Source organism: Platalea leucorodia (genome assembly GCF_965183815.1).
Source record: "Platalea leucorodia genome assembly, chromosome: 4".
In the NCBI taxonomy this organism is placed as follows: domain Eukaryota; kingdom Metazoa; phylum Chordata; class Aves; order Pelecaniformes; family Threskiornithidae; genus Platalea; species Platalea leucorodia.
In genome coordinates, this window is record NC_138826.1 from 13,127,752 (window position 1) to 13,155,382 (window position 27,631).

The following is a 27,631-nucleotide window of genomic DNA, read 5'->3' on the forward strand; positions in this document are numbered from 1 at the left end:
GCTGTCATGCTCTACAGCAGATCCCACACCGTGGGGATGGCAGGGAAACTGTAGAGGCTCAGCGCAGAGGGTATCTGTCCTGCAGCATAGACACAAATCTTCAGACCTATAGTTACCTTGGGAGTCACAGGACTTGGGCTGTTTGTTGCCTCTGTAAAGAGTCCTTCAAAGCTCTGTTGTTCCCTCACTCAGTTCCTTGCTTTGAGTTCAAGCCTGGATAACATCCAAGTAAAATCGGTAGGGCAGGTAGCAGTGCTGAGTGATAATGCCCTTGATTAGGTTTCTGTCAGATCTGAGCTACAAGCATTACATTGTGCCACCTTCAAATGCTGCCTCTGGTCTAATTCCAACATGGAACCACAAGAGTGGCATGGAATAATCAGATCAGCTATACCAGGCTCTCTCTTAGTATAAAGGAACAATGTGTAGCTTTGATGTAGGGTGGAATTAAAGAAATAATAGGAGGCTGAGGCAGGTGAACAAGGAAGGAACTTGAAGGAAGGAAGTAATCAAGGGTGGATTTACGAGGGGTGTAAGAGAAAGAAGTATGTTGCGTTGAATGGATGGTGTCACTTCATGTCACATGAGGCTGGGAAGCAGAAATGCTGCTTCACCAAATAGGTTTGTGATAGTAGGAAGAATCTGTGCTCAGGATCTCAAGTGTCTTGGTTTTGTTCTTTTCCTTTCAGATGCTCAATACATCACCTGCAAGATGCAGAACTGTAGTGAAGCCGCTCTCAGCAAACCTTTTCCAGGCTATATTGACCATAACTCCCTGATCGTCCAGGATGATTATGTCTTTGTTCAGGTGCAGAACACCCTCTTCTCTTATTTATTCTATTATTTTATATTCTATTGCTTTATATTCTGTTATTTTCTCTTCCCTTCCTTTGCATGTGTGTGCATGTGTGCTACCCCCAAAATAATCAGACAACACTAGATCCATATGATAAAGGCACTGAGTGGATTGTAGCAGTTCATTACAATGCTAATAGTGTTCCTTTTACCTCTAGTATCTTGGCACTGTAGGGTCAAAGAGTTCCTACCTGGAGTATCCACCATTATGTACTGGAGTGCTCTGTGCCACTCCCTGCAGTCTCTTCAGCACTCCAGCATTAGTGGTGTAACCCCCTCAGCTTGAAGTGATATGTCAGTCATCTGCTATCACAAGGGAGTAGACCAAAGCTTTTTTGAACATAGAAGGAAATAAAAAAGGAGGGAGGGAGTCAGGGGAAGAACCAAAGAAGGAGTAATCAGGCTTTATTGTTATGCCTCAGTTGTGGTTATAATGAAAAGGCTGAAGATGAGATGTACTCAGCCAAGTTGTGTTCCAGGTGAGAGCTGGTGAATAGTACTGAACTCCTGTGGGTTTCATTAGCCTGCCACCAGTGTCCATTTAATAACAGCTGAATAGGGTGAAAAAATAACAACAGAATTGCAGGGAACATGAGGGTGAACTGGAAATCATTAGGACTAAACTGGTCTTCCAGACAGTTTATATTCTGCCATGCTTGGGGGTGGAGGGAAGAGAGAGAACTGATATTTTAAATTGAGTGAGTTGACTGTTAATTATCTTCAGTTAATGAACTCAGTCATAAACACCAGTCTAAATAATCCACAAATAAATCTGGGACATACATTCCAGAATAGCTTTCGTGCCTAGTGTGTCTGAGACATAAATGAAAAGTTTATATGGTAAGGAAAACAGGGGCGTGAATCACTGTTCAGGCATGCTCTCTAATTTCAGAATGACTGTGTGTTTGTGGCTTGAGTGACATGGGAGCTGGGGAATTTCTCTTCATATGTGAATTGATTCATTATTTCATCAGTGATGCCTTGGTTTTGTGCTCTTCAAGATTGTTAATCTTCTCTGCTCTGACCTGATGTTATTACACACTGTAGAGAAACCAACCCCTTTGCCCCATTTGAAATCAATGCTGGGGAGATTGTCTACCTTTCTGAATAGCCTTTGTATTTCGATGCATTTCTCTTTCTGTCTATAAACTGTTGTATAGCGTTCCCAGTGCTGTCAAATTTTGACTTTGTTACACCTCTGTGCTAGCTGCATGGTGTAAGGCACGTGAGGAGAGGTAGTCTCTTATGATGTTCCCCTTAATGCCCGATGGGACTTTGCACAACTTTATATATTCATGTTTGTAATGCAGTTTGAGAAGGTATCATGGAATATTTGGATTTGGAAAGCTCCTATTTTAATCCTTAAACTTCTTAGGATTCTTAAACAGAAATAAATGTAACAGGTCAAAGAGGCAGTAGTTGCTAATCATTAATAATTGACACTTACAGATATGAAAGAATAATATTGTAATCCCTCGAAACAACCTCTGCTTTGTTCCTAGTAGTCAGTGAATTCACTGTTGGCTGGAAATTTAAAATGAGATTCTTCAAGTGGTTACATATATCTATATATATATATGGATGTATCTGGCTTGCAAGGAACAGCTAAATAACACACTGTGGATGATGCTGGACCCTGGATTATATCAGGCACTGTTCTTCAGAGGTTGAATAGCCCTACACCAGACAGTAAAGGCTTGGAAGAATAGATGAACACCCTGAGCACCCTCCCCTAGCCTTCCCTACCTTCCTTGATCTCCATCTTGCTTTTCTGCAACTAAGGCATTTGGAATGAAAATTAGTAGGCTCAAAAGCATGAGGATAAAGGAATGTGGGTTTATTTCTCCCACTACACTGTGTTTTCTTTACAAACTCACACTCTCTCATAAACAATGCTTCTGGCCTTCTTTCTGCTACCTTTTGCACAATTCCCTTAAAAAATAGTTCAAGAGCTTTAGAATAAGAAATAGTTCTTATTTTACTTAATCTGGTATGAACTTAGCCTCTGTGTATCTTACATTTTAAACTACTGCAGTGCATTTTAAAACACTTGCTACTGAAGAAAAATCTTGATAAGCCCAGATATCAGGCAATTAAAGCAAAGTTATGCATGGAAGATCCCTTGGAATATTTGTTCCTCAGTATCTTTCATCCAAGGATTTTAAAGTACTTTACAAACATTGATTATGCTTCAGCAGCACTGGAAGCCAGATAACATTGACAAGTTTTTTTATTTCTATTTTTTACCCCTTTAATAGGTGGTAGGAAAAGAAACCTCACATTGCTCTAAGCCAGCCTTTTCAAGGTATTGCCATCAGTATTTAGACACTTAAATAAATGGCCAGATTCACAGAAACACCAAATCAACTCAGCTTCTCCTGTCTTCAGGAGCTGTGAATGCTTACCTGATCCGGTAACAGATACATGTGATGGCTTGTACAGGGTCACACAGGAACCAAAGCTGGAGGCAGAAATAGAAATCAAGCATCAGGTCTGCCAATCTGCTGATCTAACCAGTAGCCTACACGGCAGCTCTGCAGATAGCAAAGAACAGACTGTTTTGTGGTAAGTCAGAGGAGAGCTGTGGTATCAGCAGGTGACATAATGGCCCAAGTGAAGCCAGGACTTCGCTTTCCTCAGACTTTCACCTGGAAGTCTGGGCTTTGTCTCTCTTTGCAGAAAATGGGATTCCTCTTGCTCTCTTTTTCAGCCACTGTCAGTTGGATCAATGTTTATTCATCAATTGTAATAGTGCTGCAGTTGTAAGCCATTGACACCAACGCTGTGGTCTTTCCCTTGACAGCTTTTGCTTGGTATTTTCCCTGGTAATAAAAAAATATCTTAAAAAGTCCTGATTATAACTTTCCCGCTTCTCTCCTAGTTGACATCAGCAGGAAGACCACATTATTACGTTTCTTATAGGAGGAATGCATTTGCACAGATGAAGCTGCCAAAATACTCCTTGCCCAAGGTATGTTGCTGTTGCTGGAGTGTCTGTATGAACCTACAGATATTTTGATTGTACAGAAATTCTTGAATCCAACACAAGTAACTGCAAGATGATGTGCAATGAGTGAAAATATCATTCTTCTTTAACAGAACATTTGCAAGCAGGAAAGGACTGAAAACGAAGTCAGCACTTTGGCTAGTCAAGGACATCAGCATGAAATGTAGACAGATACCACAGCACATGTCAATTACCATTTCTTTATGGTTAGTTAATTAAGTTTTGGAGGGGACTCTCTTTTCTTTTTTTTTTCTTTTTTTTTGGTCTTAAAATTCCCTTCTCCTGTCCCTATCCTGTGTGGATTGCTTTTTGTGCTGTGCCTCATTAGCAGCTTTTAATGGGAACCAAGCAAAGAGATGTCTTTGTGTGTCTGCTCCCTATCTTCCCTAATTAAGAACAATGGTGAATTAGCATTGGAGCTTGAAAGGCTATTGCTGCCTTCTGGAGCTGAATTTTTTAAAAGACCTGTATAAAATGTTAGCTCCATTTTGAAGAAATCACTATTTTGCAGCTGGGCTCCTAATGGCTTCTTAACAAAGACAGAGGATTTTTTTTTTTTTTTTTTTTGAGGCTTTTTCATTCTTGATATAGTCTGGATCAAATAAAATTTAAGCTCAAAGGTAGAAAATGATCTTATGGATTCTGTGAGGTCTAACATCTGGAGACAAATGCATTCTCAGAAATTAAGCAAGGACTGTCAAAAGGAAAAAAAGAAAGTGCAAGGCCAGCCTGTTCCTAGAAGTTGAAAGTAAAACAGATTTTGTAGGTAGAAATATTCAAAGGGATAATTTGGCTAATATCACAGCTGGCTGTCTTTAATTCCTCAACCCAGCTAACCTGTTTATAGTGAACTGACTGGGTGACCTTCGTCATATAACCAGACTGCAGCTCAAACCCAGGCCTTCAATGCCATACGTTACCTACTCTGCTGTTGTACCCTTTGCTCCTGTTTACATCACCTGAAAACCCAAGCTTACAGACACTGAGGACCCTACCAGAAACCATGATATCTTCTTGGGTCTGACACAGGAGACCTGTGGTCTGCCCCAAAATCTTCAGTCACATTTAAAGATAGGTTGGTTTGAAACTTCCTATCCAAGCAGGAAGGAATTACTCTGTCAATTCAGATCAAATTTAAACAGGTGTTATTTGAAGTAGCCCTTCATAAAGGAGTTGTATTTTTAGCATGTTTATTGTAACACCCAGATCAAAATGGTCATTTACAGCTGATTCAGACCTGTAGAGAGACTGCTTGCTTTGAACCGTTTGTCTCCTTCAGCCCACACTTATTTTTCCAACTGTCCACCTTCTCAAAGAGATCTCTGGAGAGCCAAGGAAAATGCACTACAATTAAATTGCAATGTGTTCTCAGAGAATAGGAACTGGAGCAATATGTTCATGTTATTTGACCCAAAGAAAAAGGCAGATATTTAAGGAGATAAGATGCTTTGTCACAATCTTGGAATATCTTCAAAGACCAAAGAGCTACATTTGGCTTGGTAGGAGCTACAGTGGAGCTGTGGCTGTCTGGGAGGCTGCTATCAAAGCAAGATAGCTGCTTTTATTAAAAATGCACAAAGCATTATACTATTAAAGGAATTGAAACAAACAGCTTCTTTTATGCCTAAATTCTCTTTTATCTCCTTCAGCTAAGAAAGTGGGGCCAAAGATGGTAAACAGTACTAAGCAACTTCTGGAACTGAAGACAGAAATATCAAGCTTTTTGTCTCTGCATGTCACTCTTCCTAAACTGTAGGGGTGTGATGGCAGGCAGCTTTGGCAGCTGATACTGCTGCTCAGGCAGGAATGGCCCATAGAAAATCAAAACTAAAATATTCTTGTTGTTGGCATTGAAGCCAGTTTGATTAAAAGTCTAAATGAACTTGAAACTCTCCCATACAAGAAGATGTCTGCACATGTCCATACAGGTTGTGTTAACCCTGTAAATGGTCTTTATCGAGACCTGTTAGTTTCTACAGTGATCTGTGGGTTGGTACTGCCTATTCTGTACCACAGCACCACAATGTGGGATCTGTCACAGACTCTGTAATGTCACTCATGATAATCACCTTAAATGTACACACAGGATACATTCACTCCATTTTAGACCAATGCAGTGCGCAGACATCTGTGAATACTGAAGCAAGCCATGCAATTTCTCTTTTAAAAAGACCTGTCCTTAACTGGTGCTGGGCTGAATATTGATCGGATTGGTGCATGTGGTACCTCTGTTTTAAATTCATCACCTTCTTTCAACCTCAGGATGCACATCCTGATAGAAGAAGCAATAACCACAAAAGAAATACTTAAATACAGACCTTAAAAAGAGATGACAGTCTCAGTAATTGACAGGATAAAACAGGCATTACACATTCCTGCTATTTAACTTGCCAGGAAGAAAAGTTCCCTGACCAAGTGCAACAAGGGCAATTGAAGCATGTTTAGTAATTCAGAAAGCCTTGGCCTTTAGTCATTTGAGTAGACACCTGATCAAACCCATGCACAGCATCGTGCTCTTACTTTTGTCTTTGGAAAGGCAAGAGGGACAGATAGTAGAACTGCATATTAATGAACTTCCACTATGTGCTGGGACAGAGAGAGGAAAGCTCAGGGTCTCAGTAGGCAGATGCATGGGGAGCCCCTGAAGATGACAACGACTGTTTGAGAAAAGTGCCTTGCTTCACTTTCCTGTCTTCTTACCTTTCTGTAGGGAGGTGAAATGAAATGAACATCTGTTGTAGTAGTGGAAGATGCAGTGAAGCTCTTGCTCTATTTTGAGATGATGGCTGTCTTTTTGTATTATCCCCCCCCCCCCCCAAAAAAAAAAAAAAACCACTGTGAAAAAAAAATAGAAGTGAATATGATATGCTGATTAATTTTAATCTTCCCAATGTGGAAACCAAAAAATTCCTGATGTTGGTCAAAGACCAGTTTGATGCCCATATACTGATCCCTTTCTATCAAAGCTTTGCATTGTTACTGCATCTATTGGACAAGGCCATATTAAGAGGAAAAATTAATTGATCCCCAAAGGCAAACAGTTGGAATGCTATCTTTTTTGACTTTCTGCACTATGTATACTATGCCAATTCTGTCTCAATCTCTGCTTCACCAGGCTTAAATTCCTTCAGCCTTACTGTGATCTTCTTTAGACTTGCATCTTACAGCATGATCTGCTCAAAACTCATGAAGCATGGGAATAAATTAGCTTATTTGCTTCTTAAGCATTCATGAAATTGCCTATAGTTTTCCCTGGTGTTGATCAAAATATCGTTTTACCTCTCTCCCCTAGTTGTTACAAAACTATTGATTAAAACGGTAAGTTAATGAAACTATATAATCACCAGACAAAACAATTTTACTTATAATCTCTGTCTACATTTAAATAGAAAGGTCTACCCATGTGTATATGCACATATGCAAAAGTTTAAACTTGAGATTAGAGCTGTGCTAGCCACTGCTGCCTGAAGCACATTGGGAACACCTACTCATGCAGATCTACCAGCAGATTGATTAGGGTGACAGTCTGAAATAAGGAGCCTCTGACAAACAGCTGCAGCAGCAACTTCTGCTAGCACAGCTGGAGCTAAGAGAGGATATCTGTTCACAACCTCAATTAGTAGCAGGCAGTGGGACTTATATTGCCTTTCCTATTGCCTCAGGATTTAAGCCAACCTGTTCCTCCACAAAACCAGCCCGTTTTCTGGGATACATTTTAATCCAGTGCAAAGGAGCAAGTAAATCAAGTAAATATTCATCTACTCCATACTCAGATCTGGATCTGGATGAACAAACAAGTGTTCTGAATCTTAACTTCATGGCGAATCCACTTTCAAATTTATAGATCAGATTTCTTCATTATATTATTTTTCATCTTTACATTACAAGGCTCCATCTGGAAGTATTAATTCCCCCTACAAAACCACGAGAAAGCGAACTGTCAAAGACTATTAATAACAGAAGGAAGAAGTAGCATCAGCTTCCAAAGAGTATATTTTCTGATAAAGTTCCCAGTTTTGCATATAGAAAGCCCTGGCTGGGATTCATGGAAGCAGAATAACTTTGGGATATCTGCCCAAAACAGACAGCACAGCTGAATCTTCTGGGAATCACCTGGTGCTAAGAAATCTGCATTTCTTTTCCTACCTCCACAGATTTTTATGGCACCAAAAAATTCAGGGTGCCTGTGCTGGGCAGATAGAGCCTGGGAATTTCATTATAATGCTCTCTCTCTTGGTGGCTTTTTCCACTGGTTAATAATTTCTCCAGGCATTGATAGAGGGAATCATGTTTAATAGTTTCTATTTTTTCTTGAATTATGCAGTCTTTTCATTGCTTCCTGCATGCTGTAACACACAGAACAAACAGAGTAAAACAAAACCAAACTCATAACACTAGTGATCTAACTGCAATTCTGCTCTTTACATCTAGTGAGGATTAGGGTTGTTTTTCTGTTATATTTCTCGCGGGGGGGGGGGGGGGGGGGGGGGGGGCGCGGTTAGCACAATGGTCCAGGGCCTTATCTTCTAGTTAACAGTGTCATTAGAAATAATAAATAACAGCAGCACTGGCTGCAGACATTAACCCATTAGATTCTCCTTGTAGCAGTTCCCAAGCATACTTGGTTTCTGAATGCTAGGTGAGAAGCAGATGTTTCAGATGCTGCTTTTTTCTTCTTTTAAAAGAAGCCCCACATTTTTAATATCTGTGATTCCACAATCACAAGTGGAATCACTCAGGTGCCAAAAAAAACCCCAAAAAGCAAATAAACAACCCTCCCTCCCCCCAAACAAAGTACTCATTAAAATGAAAGTGTTGGGGGGGGGGGAAGTGCTGCTGTATAACACTGTACTGCTAATGTAAATGTTCAATTAACACCTCATCAGTTAATTACCGCTTTGAAAATTGGCAGAAGAGAGCTGATGTAAAATATTCCTGGATGGGATTATCCGCTTACAGGAGCGTTGTCTACAGTTTCTGATTAAACTTCAGCCTAAATATACCCCTTGCTCCGCACAATTACTTTGGTGCCCTTGGAAATGACAGGGCAGAGCTCCCTCTAGTAACCTTTCTCTCTTTTCTTTCTCCAGGACATGCATGTTATCAGCACAGATGAGAATCAGGTGTTTGCAGCTGTACAAGAGTGGAACCAGAATGACACGTACAATCTGTATATATCTGACACCCGAGGGGTGTACTTCACCCTGGCCTTGGAAAATGTCAAGAGTAGTCAAGGGCTGGAGGGGAATGTGATGATTGACCTCTATGAGGTATGTCATGACTCCAAACATCTCATTCCTATTTCAGGACCTCACGTGATGCCAGTACCATTTCCTTCTTGCACATCAGTCTTGTTCTATGCATGTGAACAGCAAAGCCAAAAAGTGACTAAACACATAGTTTTACCCTCCTTTTACTTAAGGGCCTCAGTGCAATTGGCTGAGTTTCAAAGCCAGGTTTTACACAGGTGTTGAATTTAGGCCCAGCCTAATATTATGAACAGATTCACTGCTGTACTCCCCTGTAGATTCTCAGGTGAGGAAGAACTCATGGCTATTTCATGCATAGGAAGATACGCATCAGAAGATGTAGTGGAATAGTTCATTCAGTCCGAAGAGGAACTCTTTAAGTTTCTGTGCCAAAATCCTGCTGACCCACACTGGTCCTGCCAATGGCTCCGAAAGCTCCCAACACTCTGAATAGCATCCTTCTCCGATTTTTGTTGCATTTCTGACAGCCTAATCTCTTTTTTTAGAAGGAAGGAGAGACAGCAGTTTTCAGCTGTCTTTGTCACCTTCCTCAGCTTGGACTATTCTGGGAACTGGAGTGATTTTAGATACACCCTCTTGGGCTATCCCATGAGCATGGAAACTCTCCTACCTCATCTTAGTGTCGCTTTTACCTCTGAGCCTTTTCCTGGCAAGTACATTCTGCCTAAGCTTACCTGTAAGAAGGCCAATTTACATTGACTTCTATGACAACTGATCCTACGAATAGGACTTTTAATGTGGCCTTGTACTTCTCTTGCTCTGCTGCCTGTTTTACTTCTGGAGACAGCACTCAGCTAAGTAGAAATTCAGTCCTCAGCTGCTGTTTTTGAGGGTCAGCTTCTCTTTTCAGGTGTCCTCCAGGGGATTTTCTGACCATTTAGAATAATGGCCATCAACTAGATCTGAGTTCCTTTGAAAATGAAGATGCTTCCTGTATTTCCCCATCATCATCTCTATATTAGCTCTGCTGTATAGTTTGCCTTCAGCTGCCCTTTACTCAGAAACCACCTTGAATTGTCCAAACAGAGAGACCAAGTGTTGTACATAAGTGCAGATGAACTGTAGGAGGATGGGCACTAGCATTCAGTCATTTCGTGATTTTTACTCTTAATCTCTGCAATTCTGGCAACCCATGGAAAGACTGTTGCCTCTTATTACTGTCAGCTCGAGAAGCAGTTTCACTGCATTATGTAAAGGTGTCCTACATCCCAGGGGGGAAGAAAAGCCTTTGTTTTGTTTTATTAAGCTGACACCACACAGTAACCTGGATTGAAATTGATGGACTCAGACTTGTAGCATCATATCTGCTGATTATCTAGATAGAAAGAATAGTGGCTGACACTGAACCTGGCACAAACCTTCCTTTCAATTTGATGTTCTAGTTGGAAGGGAACAGAAAGCCATCCAGTGTGATTCTCCCAGTAGGATTGTTGCAAATGATGAATGCTCTAGGGGTAAATGGAGATGAAGAAAAGAGAAGAAAAAAATCCATAGATAAATTAAAAGGAAGGGAGAGATTGCAAAATGAGTCCTTCTGCAGTGACAGTGGTATATTACATTATTATATACATAGGCAAGATTATTGGAGAAGATGCCAGAGAAAGACCTGTTAAATGTGCATGTGTCTGTATGCATGTTTGTCAGGTGTTAGAAGTAAGTTCATCTGGTTGCATTGTAGTGAATGCGTTCATGTGTGTAGATTCCTAAACTGATTCTACATCAAGAATAAGTCTGCTCAGTGCTGCTCAACGGGGAATTGCGTTGGGCATGAAGAGAAAATAGTAGTTCTTTCATGGTGCCTCATCATGTTCTCCCTTCTCTTCTCCTGTAAGTCATCAGAAGCCTTTCACTCAGAGGTTGTTATTTCAATGTATGGGCTCTTCTGCTGCTGGACCTTGTAGAGGATGAGGAGACCACTCCTAGACGGACACTATTCCCCCTTCTGCATGTTGGACAGAGCAGGGCGTAAGAATAGCTCTTATCTTCACCACCTTCCAGTGCCACTTCATCAGTAGCATGCTGGACTCGGCATTCAGTGGGTCTGCTGTCACAAAGGGGCTGTCCTAGAGACCATCTCCTAGAGCAAGGGACGAGCAAGAATCACTGACCATTGGGTCTGAGTGCCCTTTCTAGTTCCTGCACCTCTCCAATGATGTGGTATGGCTCTGCTTGGCTCTGTAGTTGGACTGGTCCACAGAAAGACAAGCCTGCCTGTGGGAATCCATGCCTGAAATGATAACAGACTGTGAGGAGATGTGTCTATAGCTATAGTATATATACCTGTCACTCTGGGAGTTATTTTTTTTTAGCAGTATGTACATTGGATGGGAAGTATATGTTTGATGTATGAAGTTGGTGATGGGGAGTGAAGAATGTGTTTTGAGTTGTGTGTTCAAGTGTCATATGAATCTTTCACTGAAACTGTAGACAGCATTTGTATCTGCACACAGTGTATTCAGGGCGGTGAGGATTGTCTACAAAGCCTGTGTGGGAGCTGATGGAGTGCTTTTCTCTCTGACCACTGATGGTCATGCACCTTACTTGCATGAGTCTTTCTTGTGATTGTATGAACAGCAGGGGTGAACAGATCATTGTGTGTGTCATAGTTGTGTATATGCAATAGGTATATCTCTTCTTACTGAGAGCACAGAAACATGTATAGCGTGTGCGGTCTTTTTTTAATATAAAGCTGTCCAAGACTGACAGTATAACTTACGCTTTGCTTTCTCTGGAAAGGATTCTGAGTCCCAGCCCATGACTAGAATCATAAAAAGAAAAATTCACAGGATTGCAGAACACATTTATCGCCTGATATATAAAATGCTCTTTAATCATTTATGGCCAGCATTTCACAGGGACTATATAATATAACTATTTCAGGACAACAACAAAGAAAAGTACAAATGGAGCTATAGGCTCTGGCCTCTGGTAGTAAAGGCAGAACTATGTTATTTTTCCAGCTCTGTCTATTCATGCAGTATCACTGGGACACAGAGTACCCTTGTCTTATCAGGGTGCCTTTCTACTACAACAAAGAAATCCTGAATACTTAGTTGGGTGGTACCAAATAATCCAGCTAGGACATTGAAAATATTATCTTTTTATGCTTATATCAACAATAAATAAGTTAACTACTTAATTTAAAGACTATTACCCATTATAACAAGTCATGTCTAAGTCTTTATGTAACTTCAAATGAAATTCAGTGCCATTGCTCAAGGAGGAAAGTGCTATTCAGAATAACTAAGTACACCAATGCACTGTACACTAGTAGTCCCACAGCATGTGACTAAAAGTGCAATAAGGTCCTACTCACTGGGAGCTGTATCATCCAAATCCAGCCACATAATTAAACCAGTTGAGCTGGAACAACCTCTGAATCTGCTGTGTAACCATTTGCCACATGATGCCATTTAAGTAATAATCTCTATGAATAAAAAGTCTTGATGAATGATTCTGTGTGCTAGTTCTGCATCATAAGAAGTGACGGGGTGGATGACTGAACAGACTTGCTGGAAACCAAAAAGTTTCTCACTTTCCCCCTCCTTCTCCCGATTTTGCTTCCCTTTTTATTGCAGCACTCAGATTGCAGAATGACAGCCTAACAAATTCATTCGCAAGCTGCAGCAGCTATTGGGCTATTGATTTTCAGTGTGCTGAGAAGATGGGAACATTCTGCAGCGTGAGTTGTGGTTTGAGGTTGACTTTTTTTCTCCCCACTAAGACACTTTTGGGCTTGGTTCCAATGTGAGACTGTTAGCATCACATCTTTACAAAATCCTCCTGCAGGCCTATGGAGTAAAGATGTTGGGTAAAACACCAGGAAAAATAAAAGGACGAGAATCTCATTGTTAGCTCTATAACTAGCATTCTGGGTGGCCGTGCTTGAGTCACCAGGGCTTTGGTTTCCTCAAAATACAAAACTGTAATAAAAATACCCCTGTGACCAATTTATCCTGTTGAAACACTGATAATTATGAAACACACTGGGATCCTTAGATGAAATGTCTTAAGCAGGCTGTATGAGAATAGAAGCACTGAACTGCAAGTTTATGTGTGTGTTGCCATTTTCTTTGCAAGGCCAAAATTGCTGCTGTTTCCTGCTACTGCAGTGCAAGAGACAAATAATTGCCCTGTACATATTTCATCTTCCAGGGGGAAGGATGCCTACACAGTTGAAGGATTGTCACTTTACAGATAATGCTATTGACATCTTACCATGTTCCCATGCTGATTCTGAAATATAAGCTTTCTTTTCCATTTGTCACCTTTCCACCTGTGATGGTCTTATGTTGCCCCCAGCACCTGAATTTGCCTTCTTTTGACATTCCTTGGCAATTTGTGCCCTGACGTCTAGCACACTGACACAGCCACCAGATCCCTGTTGGGTTTGACAGGGCAAGAGAGACACATGCACAGAACCTGCATCGGCTTGATCTATTTTTCAGCCATGTCAATTTTTCCTAGGTAGCAGGGATAAAGGGAATGTTCTTGGCTAACAAGAAGATTGACAACCAAGTGAAAACTTTCATCACCTACAATAAAGGGAGAGACTGGAGTTTGCTGCAGGCTCCGGACACGGATCTGAGAGGAAACCCCGTTCACTGCCTCCTAGTAAGTACCTGGGGGAACCTGGGGGGTGATAACATCCCAGAACAATCTTTTTATACCAAGTAACACAAGAAGGAGAGGGCAGCTCCTCTCTCCATGAGGTGTATCTCATGGAGGGAATACTGCACATTAAAAGTGCAGTACATCAGGCTTGGGGTGCCAGATGGTATTGCAAGAGCTGGCATTGTAATTTAGCTTAATTTAATTTAATTTCTGGAATAAAAGGAAGCATTGTAGATCAGTTTCCTTCTGCACAACTGATGGTCTCCCCTTAAACAGCAGGTGAAGCTGGATGCCGTTTCTGCGCAGTTGATTCTCTGGACACTAGATGGGAGGAGTGAGCTATTGTAGCTCAGGAACTGTCAGCGACCTAATAACTTGAGACAGGCTCAAAGGAACGGAGGGCTCTGATTTCTTTCAGGCCCCTCTGTTGGCAGTATTAATATTTATCATTTTCTCTTTGAGCTCACAAGTGAGAATCGACACATTCATCCAAATATATGTATATCTATGTGTTGGGTGTATATTGTATCTGTCTCTGTACTTATTGATATAGATCATCATATAGATAAGTCTTTAATCATCATTATATGCAAACGGTTGCCAAGAGTGAAAGTGAAATATAAGCAGTGTGAACAGAATTGGAGATCTCTGTCAAATTAGAAAGGTTAGACTGATCTTGACATGGTTTTCAGCCGATATAATCTATACATAGTAGTGGGATAATACTCAGAACCCCAGCTTTTGGGATTCTCAACAGCTTTTATATTACGCAAATTCTATCATAATTCCAGGCAGAATCAGGGGTATTACTTACACTGCTTTTCCTTCTGCTGTCTTATACCTCCCTCTTATTTTCCATCTGAAAAAAAAAAAAAAAAGAGTTTCTCATTTTGAGGCTGTAAGTTTGTTAGAATCTGTATCAGCATTACATTTTGTGCATTGCGGTATGTAGCTGAATGCTACACTAATCTCTTAACTGAACCCCATGCATTACTGCAAGAGCAAAGAATAAATAACTTGATATTTGAAGCTGTTCAAATAATTGATTTTTTGATTGAGCCAAAATGCAAGCCTTTCCTTTTCTCTCCAATTTGGAAAAAATAAATAGGGAGGACTGGGGGTCAAACAGAAGAGTTATTTCAGAGCATGACTAAATTTGTTTAGGTTTGTTTTCTTCTTCCAAGTTTTTAAAAATTGTAACTAAGGCCATTTTTAAATTAAATCTTTCTAGAAGACGAAAACTAAAAAGATGACGTTCAGGAAACTTTGCAGACATAAAGCAATTGAATTTTTTGGAAGGGGCTATGTGTACAAGTCTTTGTGTTTCAAATAGGTTGTAATCTAGTTTTAATTCAAGTGAACATATTTAACAAAAAACACACCTTAAATTTTTCAAATTATGACCAATTTTATCAGAAACCCAAGATTTTTATTATGTGATATGATAGTGTAGTATTTGGGGGGGCTGGCAAGGCAGAAGAAACAAAAACCATGCGGGCAAGTGAAATAAAGTAAGCTCTATACTTTTCCCGTAAATTTGAAGTTTGAGTTCTGAGGAAACATCTGTCTTGGTATTGTTGCACACTGATCAAGAGAGCTCTGACTTGCCATTGTGGTTATAAATGAGACAGAGGTACTGCTCTGCAGGGTCCTTATCGAACAGTCATTTGCAGGAGCTATGTATTTTATATACAAGGGTATGCTGCCACTGTAGTTATCCACTATATAGTGGAAGTGGTCGTATGACTGCATATAAACCAGGAGTGGATGGTTCTTATGGAGAGAGGGGATTATGGCTCCCTTAAGCCTTCCCATCCATACTGTGTCTGCTACTACACTCATGGGCACCTGAGAACACAATTCATTTAATTTAAAATTACGCCAGCTATGCCTGGACAAGCTGGAATTCCCTTGAGGGTGGGAAACTTGAACAAGCTGGGCAAGAGGTCATGAGCAAGGGCAGAAGTGTGGACACAGTGAGAACTGACCCAGAGAAGCTCTTGGTTCTCTGTGGATTGTGTTTATAGCTTGTAGCTCCAGTGTGCACAAACCACAATTTAAACACTGGTTCATTTTTATTTTGCTCTCTATGCAACCATGTAGTTGCCCTGAGAATTGCTTCCAACTGTGCAAACTTGATGTAGGCTTGTCATCCTGTTTGCACTGGAAAGCAACCACTTCCTAAGTGCTCTGTGACTTGGGCTGGGGTGGGCATCTCAGGTCTGTGGGCATCTGTAGAAATCGGTCCATGATTTCAGGGTGGTAAGGGGCAAATCCTCAATGGACCATGTAGCTCAGTCTTTGCCCTTCGAGAAGAATGGGAAGGAACTTAGTCAGCCCTTCCCTGTGATAAGGCCAGAGGAATGTTTAGCCATGTTTGTTTTTCTTCTTCCCTTAACATGAAGTAAAACAGGCAAGCAACCTCTTTCCTTGCCTGAGCCTGTCTGCCTCCTTCATGCTTAGGTTGTCACAAGCTAGTGGAATGGTAGCAGAGCAGGGATCATCAGCTGAACATACAGGGTCTCAGGTGGTTGACTTGCAAATGTGCAAGAAAGCAGATAGATGAAATCTGAACTAAACTGACTTGTTAGGTCTTTTATAGGAACAGGCAGTCTGCCTGCAAAAGAAAGGGAGGTACAGAAAATGCACCAAAACCACAAAGTAAAATAACAATCCTACAAGAGAGAGACAAGCTATTTAAAAATCTGATTTCAGTTTCACAGTTAATGATGGGGGAAGATGAAGGCAGAATATGAAATGCAAGAATTCAAGAAATGATAGAGAAAAGACCACAGAAATTGCCCGTGGTAGGGGAAATTTTTGAAGCAAAAGCACTGGAAGTGTTGTACGTTCATGGAAATAAGTCAGGGATCCATAATGGCATTCTGCTGAGGAAAAGCAAGAAGAAAAGGAATTGTCCCCTGCTCTGAGGCAATTATTTCCTTGTCAGTGTGACATAGCTCTAGTATTTAAACAGTTGACAAGCTCCACTCACCTCTTTAGCCACACTCTGTCTACCCCTGCATCACCAGAAGTTTTACCTCCTTACGTCAGTTGCTCCTTTTCCCCCTACATATTACTGTTCTTGGCATGATCCTGCTTCTCCTTATGGAAGAGCTAAGTGAATTCTTAATAGTCCATTGTACATCTAGCTTAGCTCCCATCCTTACTCCACAGCAGATACTAATGCTTTCACACTGCTGGTTTTCAGCATAATCATCTCTAGCAATAGCTTGGGACACAGCAATGACGTATGTTCCAGCTTGTTGGCAGCATGGAATCTGCCCTTTCCCAGAGTGACAGGACAGTCCCCAGCCTGCAAGGGCAGTGCTGTGTCCTCTGTGCATCTGGTCTTTAAACCTAAACTAAGAGAGAGTTAATGCAGCAATAAGTACGTAGCAGCTAAGTTGGCAGCTAAGGAGGTTAAGAGGGAATCTAGTTAAAACACAAGGCAAGCCAGATGGAACCATCCCTCTACTGACAGTACACTTGAGGTGTTTTTTCAAAGCAACTCAAAGAGAATTCCTTTGCATTTTTTGTGAGATGGCTCTGAATAATGAGGATGGAGGAAAGCAATGAAATTCCATCTAATCCTAAGGTTTTATTTTTCTTGTTTATACCACTTGTTTTCTACACTGAATGCACTTAATCTTCATAAAATAGCTGCCAAGGTATTGTATCCCAAAGATGCTGGTTTTGTTTGATACTTATCTTGTGCTGTGAAGTGGTTAACTGAGGAGTAATTCTATCTTGCAAGTTATGGGCATCTGTCTAGGAGAGTTAATCAATTAGCTTTCAAGGATGGTCTTGTGGTTCAAACACTAGGCTGAATCTCAGGAGAATCTTGATTCAATTTTTAGGCCTATCTGCAATTTCCTATGTGACCTTGGGCAAGTCATTTATTTTCGCTGTGCCTCTTCCCCAGACATCTGTTTGTTCCCTCCCACATTTTGTTTGCCTTGTCTATATGGATTATAAGGATTTCAGGACAAAGACCCATTTCTCATAAGGGAGGACATTCACACCATCTGCTACAGAATAATTTAAGCATCTAAGTGAGGTGTTTTGAATCTCTCTCCTGGAAGTGTTTACCTCTCTTCATTGCTCCTTGCTATTGCAGGTGAGCAAATACTGTGACTACCCCTAACTTTGTGAATGGTGTCTAGCATCATCCTTGTGTTAAAATACTTTGCCCCACTCCTGATCAGGGACAGTCACTAATAGCTGTTTTGTACGTGTCATGCCATTGGGGACTGTTCAAGTGGGCTTTGCAGAACAGCCAAGAAGTGGGTTTGTGGGTATTTGTGAAATATTTTACTAAGGACTGATGAGCCTCCTGAGAGGGGAGCATAAAAGTGTTGACTTGAAAATATTAGGAAGCAAGTAACGGACTCCAGCATGATTGTAAGAACTATGGCAGCGAGCAGAGCAATGGGCTATGTCACTCATGCTTTTTCTTCTACCTGGGTTGTAAATGCTCCATGGCGGTGGTTGTCTTTCCCTTGGTGTCTGTGCAGCACCTAGCGCTGCTGGGTACTAGGCAATGACAGGGAAACCCAAAACTGGTGATTCTGATGAAAATAATGATTTCAGTAGCCTGTTGGTAACAACAAGAGGACAGAGACAATTGATGGAAATTCTAAAAAACAAAACTGAGATGTCTGTATATGAGTTAAGCTGTGGGAGCTAGAGGAGGAACACAAAGGGACCCACAGTATGATGGAAGACAAACCAGTCTGGAAAAATATCTGTCAATGAGCTATATAAGGATACAGATGGAGAAGGTGTACATCAGGGATGGAGAAGAGAATGCTGCCACTGTAAGGACATGAGATGGCCATGGGCAATAACTTTAGGTGTCTGGCTAGAGTGGAGAGGTTAGTTTTTACACCATACCCAGTTGTCACTAGACACTGTAAGCATTAGTGCACTCCAGCCAATAAGAAGTCATGCCACTAAAAATACCTTCTTTCTACTTAGGTGACATGGCTTTTAATATTCGACATATATATTCCATTTCTGTGTACTATATCTGTGAAATGAGACAAATTTGAAAGAAAACCTCTGGTAGCACAAAGATTTGAGTCTAATGAGGTCTAATCTCTGCCAGAGTGCAGAATTGGCTGAGTTGCTGCCATTAGCTACTGTCGTCAAAATGCTGAAGTGGGCTTGGAGTATGTTAGTTTTAAAAATATGTTCTGTATTTATTCTTTTCACAATGGCTAAAAATGTAAAAGGGAAGAATTCATACTCTTGCAATGCTTTTCCACTTCTTGCATGCATGTCAGCTTGATTTGGTTTCCACTCCCTCCTTGCACCCCCGGGCTGCTCCAGTGGCTGCCCTCGCAAGGCTGTCAGTTAGAGTTAGGCTGTTCAGTACATTCCACTTGGCAGGTTGTGTTCCCTTCTGCAGAACCCATGTCCCCTTTATCTGTCGCATGTAAGTGAGAGCTCCCATCTTTCCTCACCACCCTCATTCACCTTTGCACAAAAAAACTCCTGCCTTTTGTTGTTGTCATTCTCCACAGGGAGATTTTCAGACTCAGACACCTACCTTGAGATGGGATGGATCAGTGGTCTTCCTCCAGTGACCTATGGGGCTAGGTCTCCTGCAGAGGAAGCCTACAAAACTTTTCGGACTGGAGATTTAGCCTTTAGGCAACTGATATTAGACAGAAAGACCTGCCTCCTAAGAGCCTGAAGGGACTTCTGCATAGCCTCTCCTGCTTATTTTACAGAGCTGTGCAGGCTGAAGCATGGGCTTTTCTATGTGTTCCTGTGTGATGTCCCCCTCAATTTGGTCAGTTTGCTTCAGGTTTTCTTGCCACTATTTTTCCATCTCCCTTCCATTAGGGAGGACTCTTCATGAGGTTTGGAAGAAAAAAATACTGAAAATAAAACCCAAGAGAAGGCAAAAATTATCAAAATTTTCAGAAATTATGAGACTACAGATTTGGAGGAAATTGTAATGCCAACTTTGGAAATCTGCCTGTCTGTCTTACCTTCTTGCTCACCTGATTTATTCTGTACCATTCCTGTCTTATCTGAGTATCTGACATAAAAAATCAGTAACAAATAGCTGAGATTTCCATGGATGTTTTTGTATTGAAATCTCAAAGGTCACATCCAGATCGGGTGATGAGGCATTGTATTAAACAGCTTTTAAACTAACACTTTCCAGTCCTGGTATTTCTTCTTAGTGCAGTGCAGAACAGAGTCATGTGTCAAAAATACTCAGAGTCAAGAAATGGTATGACACTGTCTGCATTAAGTTGTTTCTCATGGGTAATTAGTGGTGATGCAACACCACACCAATAGGGTTATATTGCTTCTTGTTGCAGAGGTAGCTTGGGCACTGCTGCTCTGAGAGTCACTTCATCATATCTGCAGCCTTGCTTGCTTCTCAAAAGAGCTAGGAACCAGGGAGGCTAGGTAGTCCTTACCATTACCTGCTCTTGCAAGCCTGGTTGCCTCTTTTGTGGGTACAGCCTCAAAGATCTTGTCCTTGTGAGAGGGTTTCAGCCTAGTGAATCAGTTTCCCAGTGGGAATGGGTTGTGTTAGAAAGTGATAGTGAAGCTCTCGTACCAGAACCAGGACAGTGGCCATGTATTTCTAAGGGTGGCTGGATGCAGTGATTAGGAAATAATACAGAAAGACACTGTATATTTCTAAGCCTGTAGAAACAGGAGCATGCACTTCATGTTGTGTCTGTTTTTTACTTGTATTTCCCCTTTCTTCATAGCCCTATTGCTCCCTTCATCTTCACCTGAAGGTCTCAGAGAATCCCTATACCTCAGGAAACATCGCCAGCCGAGACACTGCCCCCAGTATTATTGTAGCTTCAGGTATGAAACATTTAAAGATTGCCTGTGTATGATGTGCAAACACTGACAAAATCTTGAGTTTGTGATGGGTGTGGAGGGTATTGAGTGGGGTGTCACATGACCAGTAGCAGGAAGGAAGGAAGGCTGTCAAATGGAAGTCCTTATGGACCTTCAACTTGTCATATGCTTTTTATGGAAACTGACCTTCAAGACCAAAAAGATCACTTGTAGTCCTCTACTCCCATGAACATTAGATTCAAACCAGGGCATTTCCTTTGCATATGGAGGTGTGTAGAGCTGTATGCATTGGATCCTTTTTATATATTTTCTTCAAACTGCAAGTCTTTCCCTTCCCTTCCTTTCCCCCTCTTTCTCTTCCCCAAACTAAAAGTTCTGTAATTGCAAAAGGTAAATAAATACATTTACTCCCCTGATTTGCTAATTCTGCTGTTTCTTAGAGTGTTGCATCACTAATCAATGCTTATCTTACAGGTAATATAGGCACTGAACTATCAGACAATGACATCAGCATGTTTGTTTCTTCTGATGCTGGGAACACTTGGAGACAGGTAAATGAGACAGAATCACAGGTTTAAGTAGTAATCATAGGAAATTGTCATTCATAGATTCAAAATGTTGCTTAATTTTTGTTTCTTTTCGTTCAGAGTAGCTTTTCGCAAATTTATACCAAAGGGAAAACTTTTATTCCCTTCTGAGAGGTAGAGAGATGCCCAAAGAAAAATACTGAATATGTCGTTAGACTTCATATAACAGAAAATTATTTTTATAATTCTACTCAGAGTTTGACTTCAGTGTAACCCTGTAGCAAAGCATAGAACAGATTAAAATATTAATATATATAGGGAGAGTATGTATTTCCTTTTACTGTTGTACAGCCCGTGTACCAATCAAACCATTTTTCTCTTCATCCATGATTATAATTTCCAGAGAATTAGCAGTTGCACTAGTCTACTTCTCCCTCACTACGTGTGGTGCTCATTTCACCTAAGTTGAGTTGTCCAAAGTTCAGTGTCCATGTAAACTGATAATTTTGCCTCGCTCTTAAGTTAATGGAGAAAAAGACAGAATTCAGCTCATCCTGTTCTTAAGCAACCTATCTCTCCATTAATTGCAGAAAGAGACTGGATGATGCAGTTAAATCGAGTGCCTAATATTTAGTGAAATCCCACCTGTTAACAAAGCATTGCTACCCTTTAATGTGTTTATCCTCAGAACAGGAAGTTCTACTTTTCCTATTTTCTGGATAGGATATCAAGTCATGGAGAGAAGGAGAGCAAATATTTGCAGAAACCCAATAGAAAAAAGACACAGGAAAAGAAAATCTTTTAAAAATATTTGATATTCTAAGAATCTAATTATTTTACAATGTTTGACCAGCCCTCATTTTTCTGTCTACATCACTCATGTGAGATAGGGCCAGATATGTGCAAACAGATAAAGTTCTTCTTTAAACAAAAATCTGTCATCAAAGGGAGTGAAATTGTTGATCCTTGCAAAAAATCATGTTTCTAACCTTCTATCAAGCAGAGGCAGAATCCATTTTCCAAGGACCTGGGAAAAGTTGTTTTTTTAAAAAAAAAAAAATAAAATAAAAAACAAACCCCAAGAACTGTCTCTATACAGAATGCCTTCTTCTAGTCAGTAGCTTCCTTAGCACATACCTGTCCTCTGTCATGATTGTACTTAAAGAACTATGACATTTTCTTGATACTAAGGAAAATAGATTTAAATATATGCTTTTTGTTTCCCAGATCTTTGAGGAAGAGCACAGTGTGCTGTACTTGGATCAAGGTGGAGTCCTGGTCGCCATGAAACACACATCTCTGCCTATCAGACACCTCTGGTAATAACTCTGTCTATTCTAAATGTCTGCTGTCCCTCTTTTTCAGATGCCAGAAAGCAGGCAGTTAGGCTGCATCCAGACTTTTCTGTAGCTACAATCTAGAAAATATCAGTTAAGATACTGGGAAAGTTAACTCAGATAAAGCTAAGAAATCTTGGCAATTCCAGCTTAGAGTTTCAGTTTGGCCAGATCTGAGATATTGTCAATGTGCTTCCATGACTTTCCTGGTTCATCACAACTTAGCTTCTTGGGTTTGGTTATTTATGTAATATGAATCTGGATTATGGCTTTGTCTCTTATTAAGTTGCCAAAGTACTCTTAATTTTCAAAATTATTGATGAACTTGTCTTCTATGTGGCAGGCAGCACTTAAGAAACAGAATTTTGTTGAATAGATTCAGGGTTATATAGCCAATAAGGCAAAAGTGTCCCTGCTAGTTAGCACTCTTGAGTTTATGTGGTGGGTAGAATATAGTTTTGTGATGTTTTGCATGATTTACTTCCCCTGCAGTCAGTGTCATATCAATATTTGAAACACACAGACCCAAGTCTTAGGAAGAGACGAGTGGTTCCAAGCTTTCACTTAGACCCACCACAGGGAAGACTGCTGGTCAGAAGAGGCAAAGCTCTTGTGCTCCAGAAATCTAACTTCCTTAAAATGTCTTATGTTGAGGACCCAAAAATAAGATGCTCAAAATCACTTGTTTATTTAAAAAAAAAAATCCTAGCCCTAGGGTACATTTTTCCCTTAAAGCATCAATCTCTAACATAACTTTATTAGTTTCCACTGCTTAAGTATTGGCCATGGGTTAGCAGTATGATGCCAAACAAGTTTGATCAATGCTCTGATTTATGATGCTTCCCAAAAAAGTAGTTATTTAAAGGGCTAAAAATGCAGTATCCAAGAACAGAAGCTGCTTCCTACTTCTCCATAGCAGCTGTAGTGGACTAGAAAGTCTCTTCAAATAAAGTAGGAGGAGAGTAAGGAAAGAAGGTACTAATTCTGCTTTCTCCACTAGGTTAAGTTTTGATGAAGGGAGATCTTGGAGCAAGTACAGTTTCACATCCCTCCCACTGTTTGTAGATGGAGTATTAGGGGAACCTGGAGAGGAAACTCTCATCATGACGTAAGTGAGCATGCCATCATGCTAATATTGATGGGAACTACACTGAAAATAGCTTATGAGGGTTCTTAGTAACATAATAGCATTTCTGGTTGGGGACCAAACCAAGTGCTATCTGAAGTCAGCAGTATGCAGTCTTCTGTTGCTAAATCATCAGTGTTTATTTGTGATATGATTGAGGGAATGACAACATGGTTCCTTGCAAGCTGCAAAAACACTATCACTTAGCTTATCAGCATGAAACCTGACTCCTCAAATTGAATGTGATTTAAAGAAGAGTTACTCTTGACAGATGAATATATGAAAGAAAAATGGTGGGGTATTTTTATAGCTGTGCTTTGCTGCTACTTTCTTTTTTTTTTAACTGAGACAGAAAAATGAAGACATTCTTTTGTAAAAATGAATGACAAAATGTTATATGGAGGCTGACTCATGAAAAATTATGATTAGTTTCAATGTAGTATGCTGACCTCTGCATGGTGCATAAATCTGGATTCACCCTGCCAGAAATTGTGACATTTTACCTGAGATCAGATTTGCAAAAACAGGAGGAAAATTCAGTTTCTGTCTGTAAAAAATGGACTGACCTCTAATAAACAGAATATGTGGTTGGAAACTAACCTGAGTTAATAGAGATGCATGAAGAATGATCCCTTCAGGTTCTGTTTTTAATTCGTGTGGAAGGGATTCCCAAAACTCATAATTGAGATATCAAACTCCTGTGGGTATACCTGTCTCCAGCCCCATGTCAAGTTTTCTCTGTATAGTCATTTTGGGGATTGCCATAAGTGGGAGGATCTTGATCCACAGAATAAAAGCTGCATGCAATTTTTAAGAGGGTTGTAGGCATTTATGAGCCTAAGTTTGCCTTTCACTATGTCAGTCAAATGCAAATCAGTAGGACTGGTACTCCTAAAGCAATTAATCTGTGTTGGAAATTTGTAGGTGACTGTACCTCTGTAACTACCAGACTCCATTTGGTGCTACCTTTTACTATATGCTCTTTCTGTTGTATTCTGTAGAGTGTTTGGACATTTCAGCCACCGCTCAGAGTGGCAGCTGGTGAAAGTAGACTACAAGTCCATTTTTGATCGGAGGTGTGCAGAAGAGGACTACAGGCCTTGGCAACTCCACAACCAGGTGAGAAACAAGGAAGCTGGGATCTGACCTGAAGTAGCTAAGGATCCCACAGTTAAAAATCAGCATGATCCAATGTCTTTCCCTGTTTGGTTGGTGTATCAGATTGTCCCTTACTGGGTGGGTCTGTTTTGTTACATAGACGTGTTGGCCTCAGATTGTACTCTGTGAGCCCCAAAGGATGAACAGCTGCCTTTTCGGTTTCATTCTCCATGCAGGCAATTAGCTCAGACTTATCCAGAGCTGAGGAATCCAATAACAGCAGAAGCACCGTTGCTGAAAGAGGCATGAGGTCCTTCAGTCTTACATCTCCCATCCAGTTTCCCTGTCCTTACCTCCTTTCTCTTCCTCAATCCTTCTGTGTCCTCAGAGCCAGTGTCTTAAGACCCTTCTAGTTGCTTTCACATTTGTTTCTCCAAATTCATGCCCTCTTAGCCTCATTTCTTACTTAGTTTCGTCCTTGTTCTGTCTCTCTCAGCAGCGGTACTTCTGCTGTGGGAGTCAGGCACTTTATTCTTAAGTCCGTTGGGCCCCCATGCCCTGTCCCTTGCATCCTGGATGCAGCTGCTGCATCAATCCTGGAACCATTGCTGAAGTGCCCAGCAAGGTAACATGAACCACACAGTGTCTGCATCTGCCTTGGGACACCTTCCCAGCTCTGCCAAGTTTGACACAACAGCCTGTGTTGTATGAGGTTAGAATAAAATATGGCCCAAGTTCTGTGGTTGTGTAAACACCACAGGCTCCACTGAAGTCTAAAGCAAAAACACCCATTTATATCATCAAAGGTTGTCTTTCTGTATATATCTTGCTGGGCAAGAATTTAATAATGAATATGAAATGAAAGTAGCTTGAGTCAGACTAGCTGCTCACACAAGGCACAACTCCACACTAAAAATACTGGTTATGACTTAGATCCTTAGATGTTGAAAATCAGTACAGCTTCCTTGAAATTCAAGGAGGCACAGCATTTTACACCAGTTGCCATTCAGGCCCTTCTGTTTCATGGGCAAATCAAAGCCATGAAAAGTTTCTCTTTTCTACAGCAATTTTAACAGCATAAAAGGTAACAAGTGAGACCCCGCTGTATTTTGTTCTTTACTTTCTTGTGCTTGCATAAGCAAAAATGCCAAGGATTTTGCAGTATATCTTTGAGGATGTTGGCTTTGGAGCTTGCAGAACTATTTTTAGGAAGGCTGCTGTGGACTCTTGCCTTTTGATTTGCTTTCCATTGAGATTACAAGGCTGAGCCTTGTTCCCTAGATAGAAATATTTAGCAGGGTGCTGAAGATAGCAGTAAAAAGACAAGGAAACATTGTCATCCACATAGCAAGTCAAACTCTGTAAAACCTGAATTCATAGTCTGTGGAAAGTATTTACATATACACATGGTACCAGTTTCCACTGAACGAAATTATTGCCAAAGAGATCAGACTAAAGAAATAGACCTGCTCTGTGTCTCAGATTGCAGATGGATCAGACTGTGTTTTCAGTTGCTGTGAAACCTAATCTGTAAATGAGAAATAGGCCTGAATCAATTGCTCATTGGCTTTGGAACAAATTCAGAACTGAATCGGATACATAAGTAACCTCAGATCATTTCTTAGCGTGTATTGGAAAAGCTGTTTTAGTTTCAGTTAAAGCTTCAGTAGCTTTAATTAGCTTCAGTGTACTGACATGGCATTTGACTTCCCATCCTCTTCTCTTGAGTCACAGCTCCCATTGCACAGGCTTGGAAAAATTGGGTAATACAAATAGTCTCATGGGTGTCAGAGAAAGATATTTTTGGTTTTGTTTCCAGGGAGAAGCTTGCATCATGGGAGCAAAAAGGATCTACAGGAAGCGCAAATCAGAGAAGAAATGCATGCAAGGAAAATATGCTGGGGCTATGACCTCGGAGCCATGCGTGTGCACAGAGGCAGACTTTGACTGGTGAGCAATGGGCACAAGAACTGCGTGCTCTCTACTACACCAATGCAGAGCTCACTAGAGAGGCTGTAGGCTTGCAGAGAGTAGATAGTAATAAACATGTAAGTGGCTAAATAGGTTGCTCCCTGATAGTGCAGGTATGTCAAAAGAAAGAAAGGTGGAATACATATCTGTAATCTGCTAAGGCTCCCACACAATTGATGCTGAACAGACCATTCTCCAGGTGACACCTGAGCTCTGGCAGCATTAAGATAAAAAGCCCATTTAGCCCATCTAACCTCAGCAATGACCAGGGGTGGCTGTGAAAGTAGTATGTAAAACATATATAGTGTACATAAAAAATAAAATAAATTCTTCATACACACACACATGTATATATGTGTAAAAGTTAATATACACGTATGCAAAGTAGGCCTTCAGCTTCTGGAAATGAGGTATCTAGAGAATTCCTGGGTTATTTGTTATATCTGGACCATTATGTTTGATAGTATCTAACAGACACTGCCATCATGATTTGGGTTAATCTCCTTCTGAAGCCTTTTCTCCTCTGCTGTATGCTGTAGGAAATAGAGTCCATTGGTGAGTTATGAATGGTGTGATAAAATGTTCAGCTTCTAGTTTCATTTCAAGATTCCTGCTGACTCACAGCAATTTGCACAAAAAAGGCAGGGAACCACATTATTGAAATCTCTCTATCACCTGTTTTCTCCAAGTCTGAGACAGTCCTGAGTATCCCAGAAGAGAAAATTGGTGGCTCTTTGGCAGTGCTGATAAACACCCTTTGTGCCTCACCCAGCTACATCTATGCCATGTTATTAATTAAACCCAGAATCTGTAACATCTACCCTGAAGAGGTTCATCACATAAATATTTTGTTTCTTGCTGTATGAGTTTACTCCAAGACCATGGAAATTTACAGCATTTCCCTTCTCACCCTCTCATAACTATAGTTATATTGATTTTTCTATATACAATCACAGAATCACAGGAGGGTTTTCCATGTGTCA

The 27,631-nt window shown here is 40.6% G+C and overlaps 1 protein-coding gene across 1 annotated transcript in view; it reads left to right on the plus strand.

The window, feature by feature from the left end:
• SORCS1 (sortilin related VPS10 domain containing receptor 1) overlaps positions 1–27,631 on the plus strand; it is a gene marked incomplete at both ends in the record, with an annotated part of 310,932 nt that overhangs the window by 230,042 nt on the left and 53,259 nt on the right. Inside the window, 10 exons of the mRNA XM_082309176.1 lie at positions 690–808; positions 3,737–3,826; positions 8,953–9,132; positions 13,600–13,746; positions 20,490–20,592; positions 21,064–21,140; positions 22,344–22,435; positions 23,454–23,561; positions 24,581–24,698; positions 26,497–26,627. Of these exons, the coding sequence (XP_082165302.1) occupies positions 690–808; positions 3,737–3,826; positions 8,953–9,132; positions 13,600–13,746; positions 20,490–20,592; positions 21,064–21,140; positions 22,344–22,435; positions 23,454–23,561; positions 24,581–24,698; positions 26,497–26,627 (1,165 nt within the window). The remainder of the gene's footprint in view (positions 1–689; positions 809–3,736; positions 3,827–8,952; positions 9,133–13,599; positions 13,747–20,489; positions 20,593–21,063; positions 21,141–22,343; positions 22,436–23,453; positions 23,562–24,580; positions 24,699–26,496; positions 26,628–27,631) is intronic.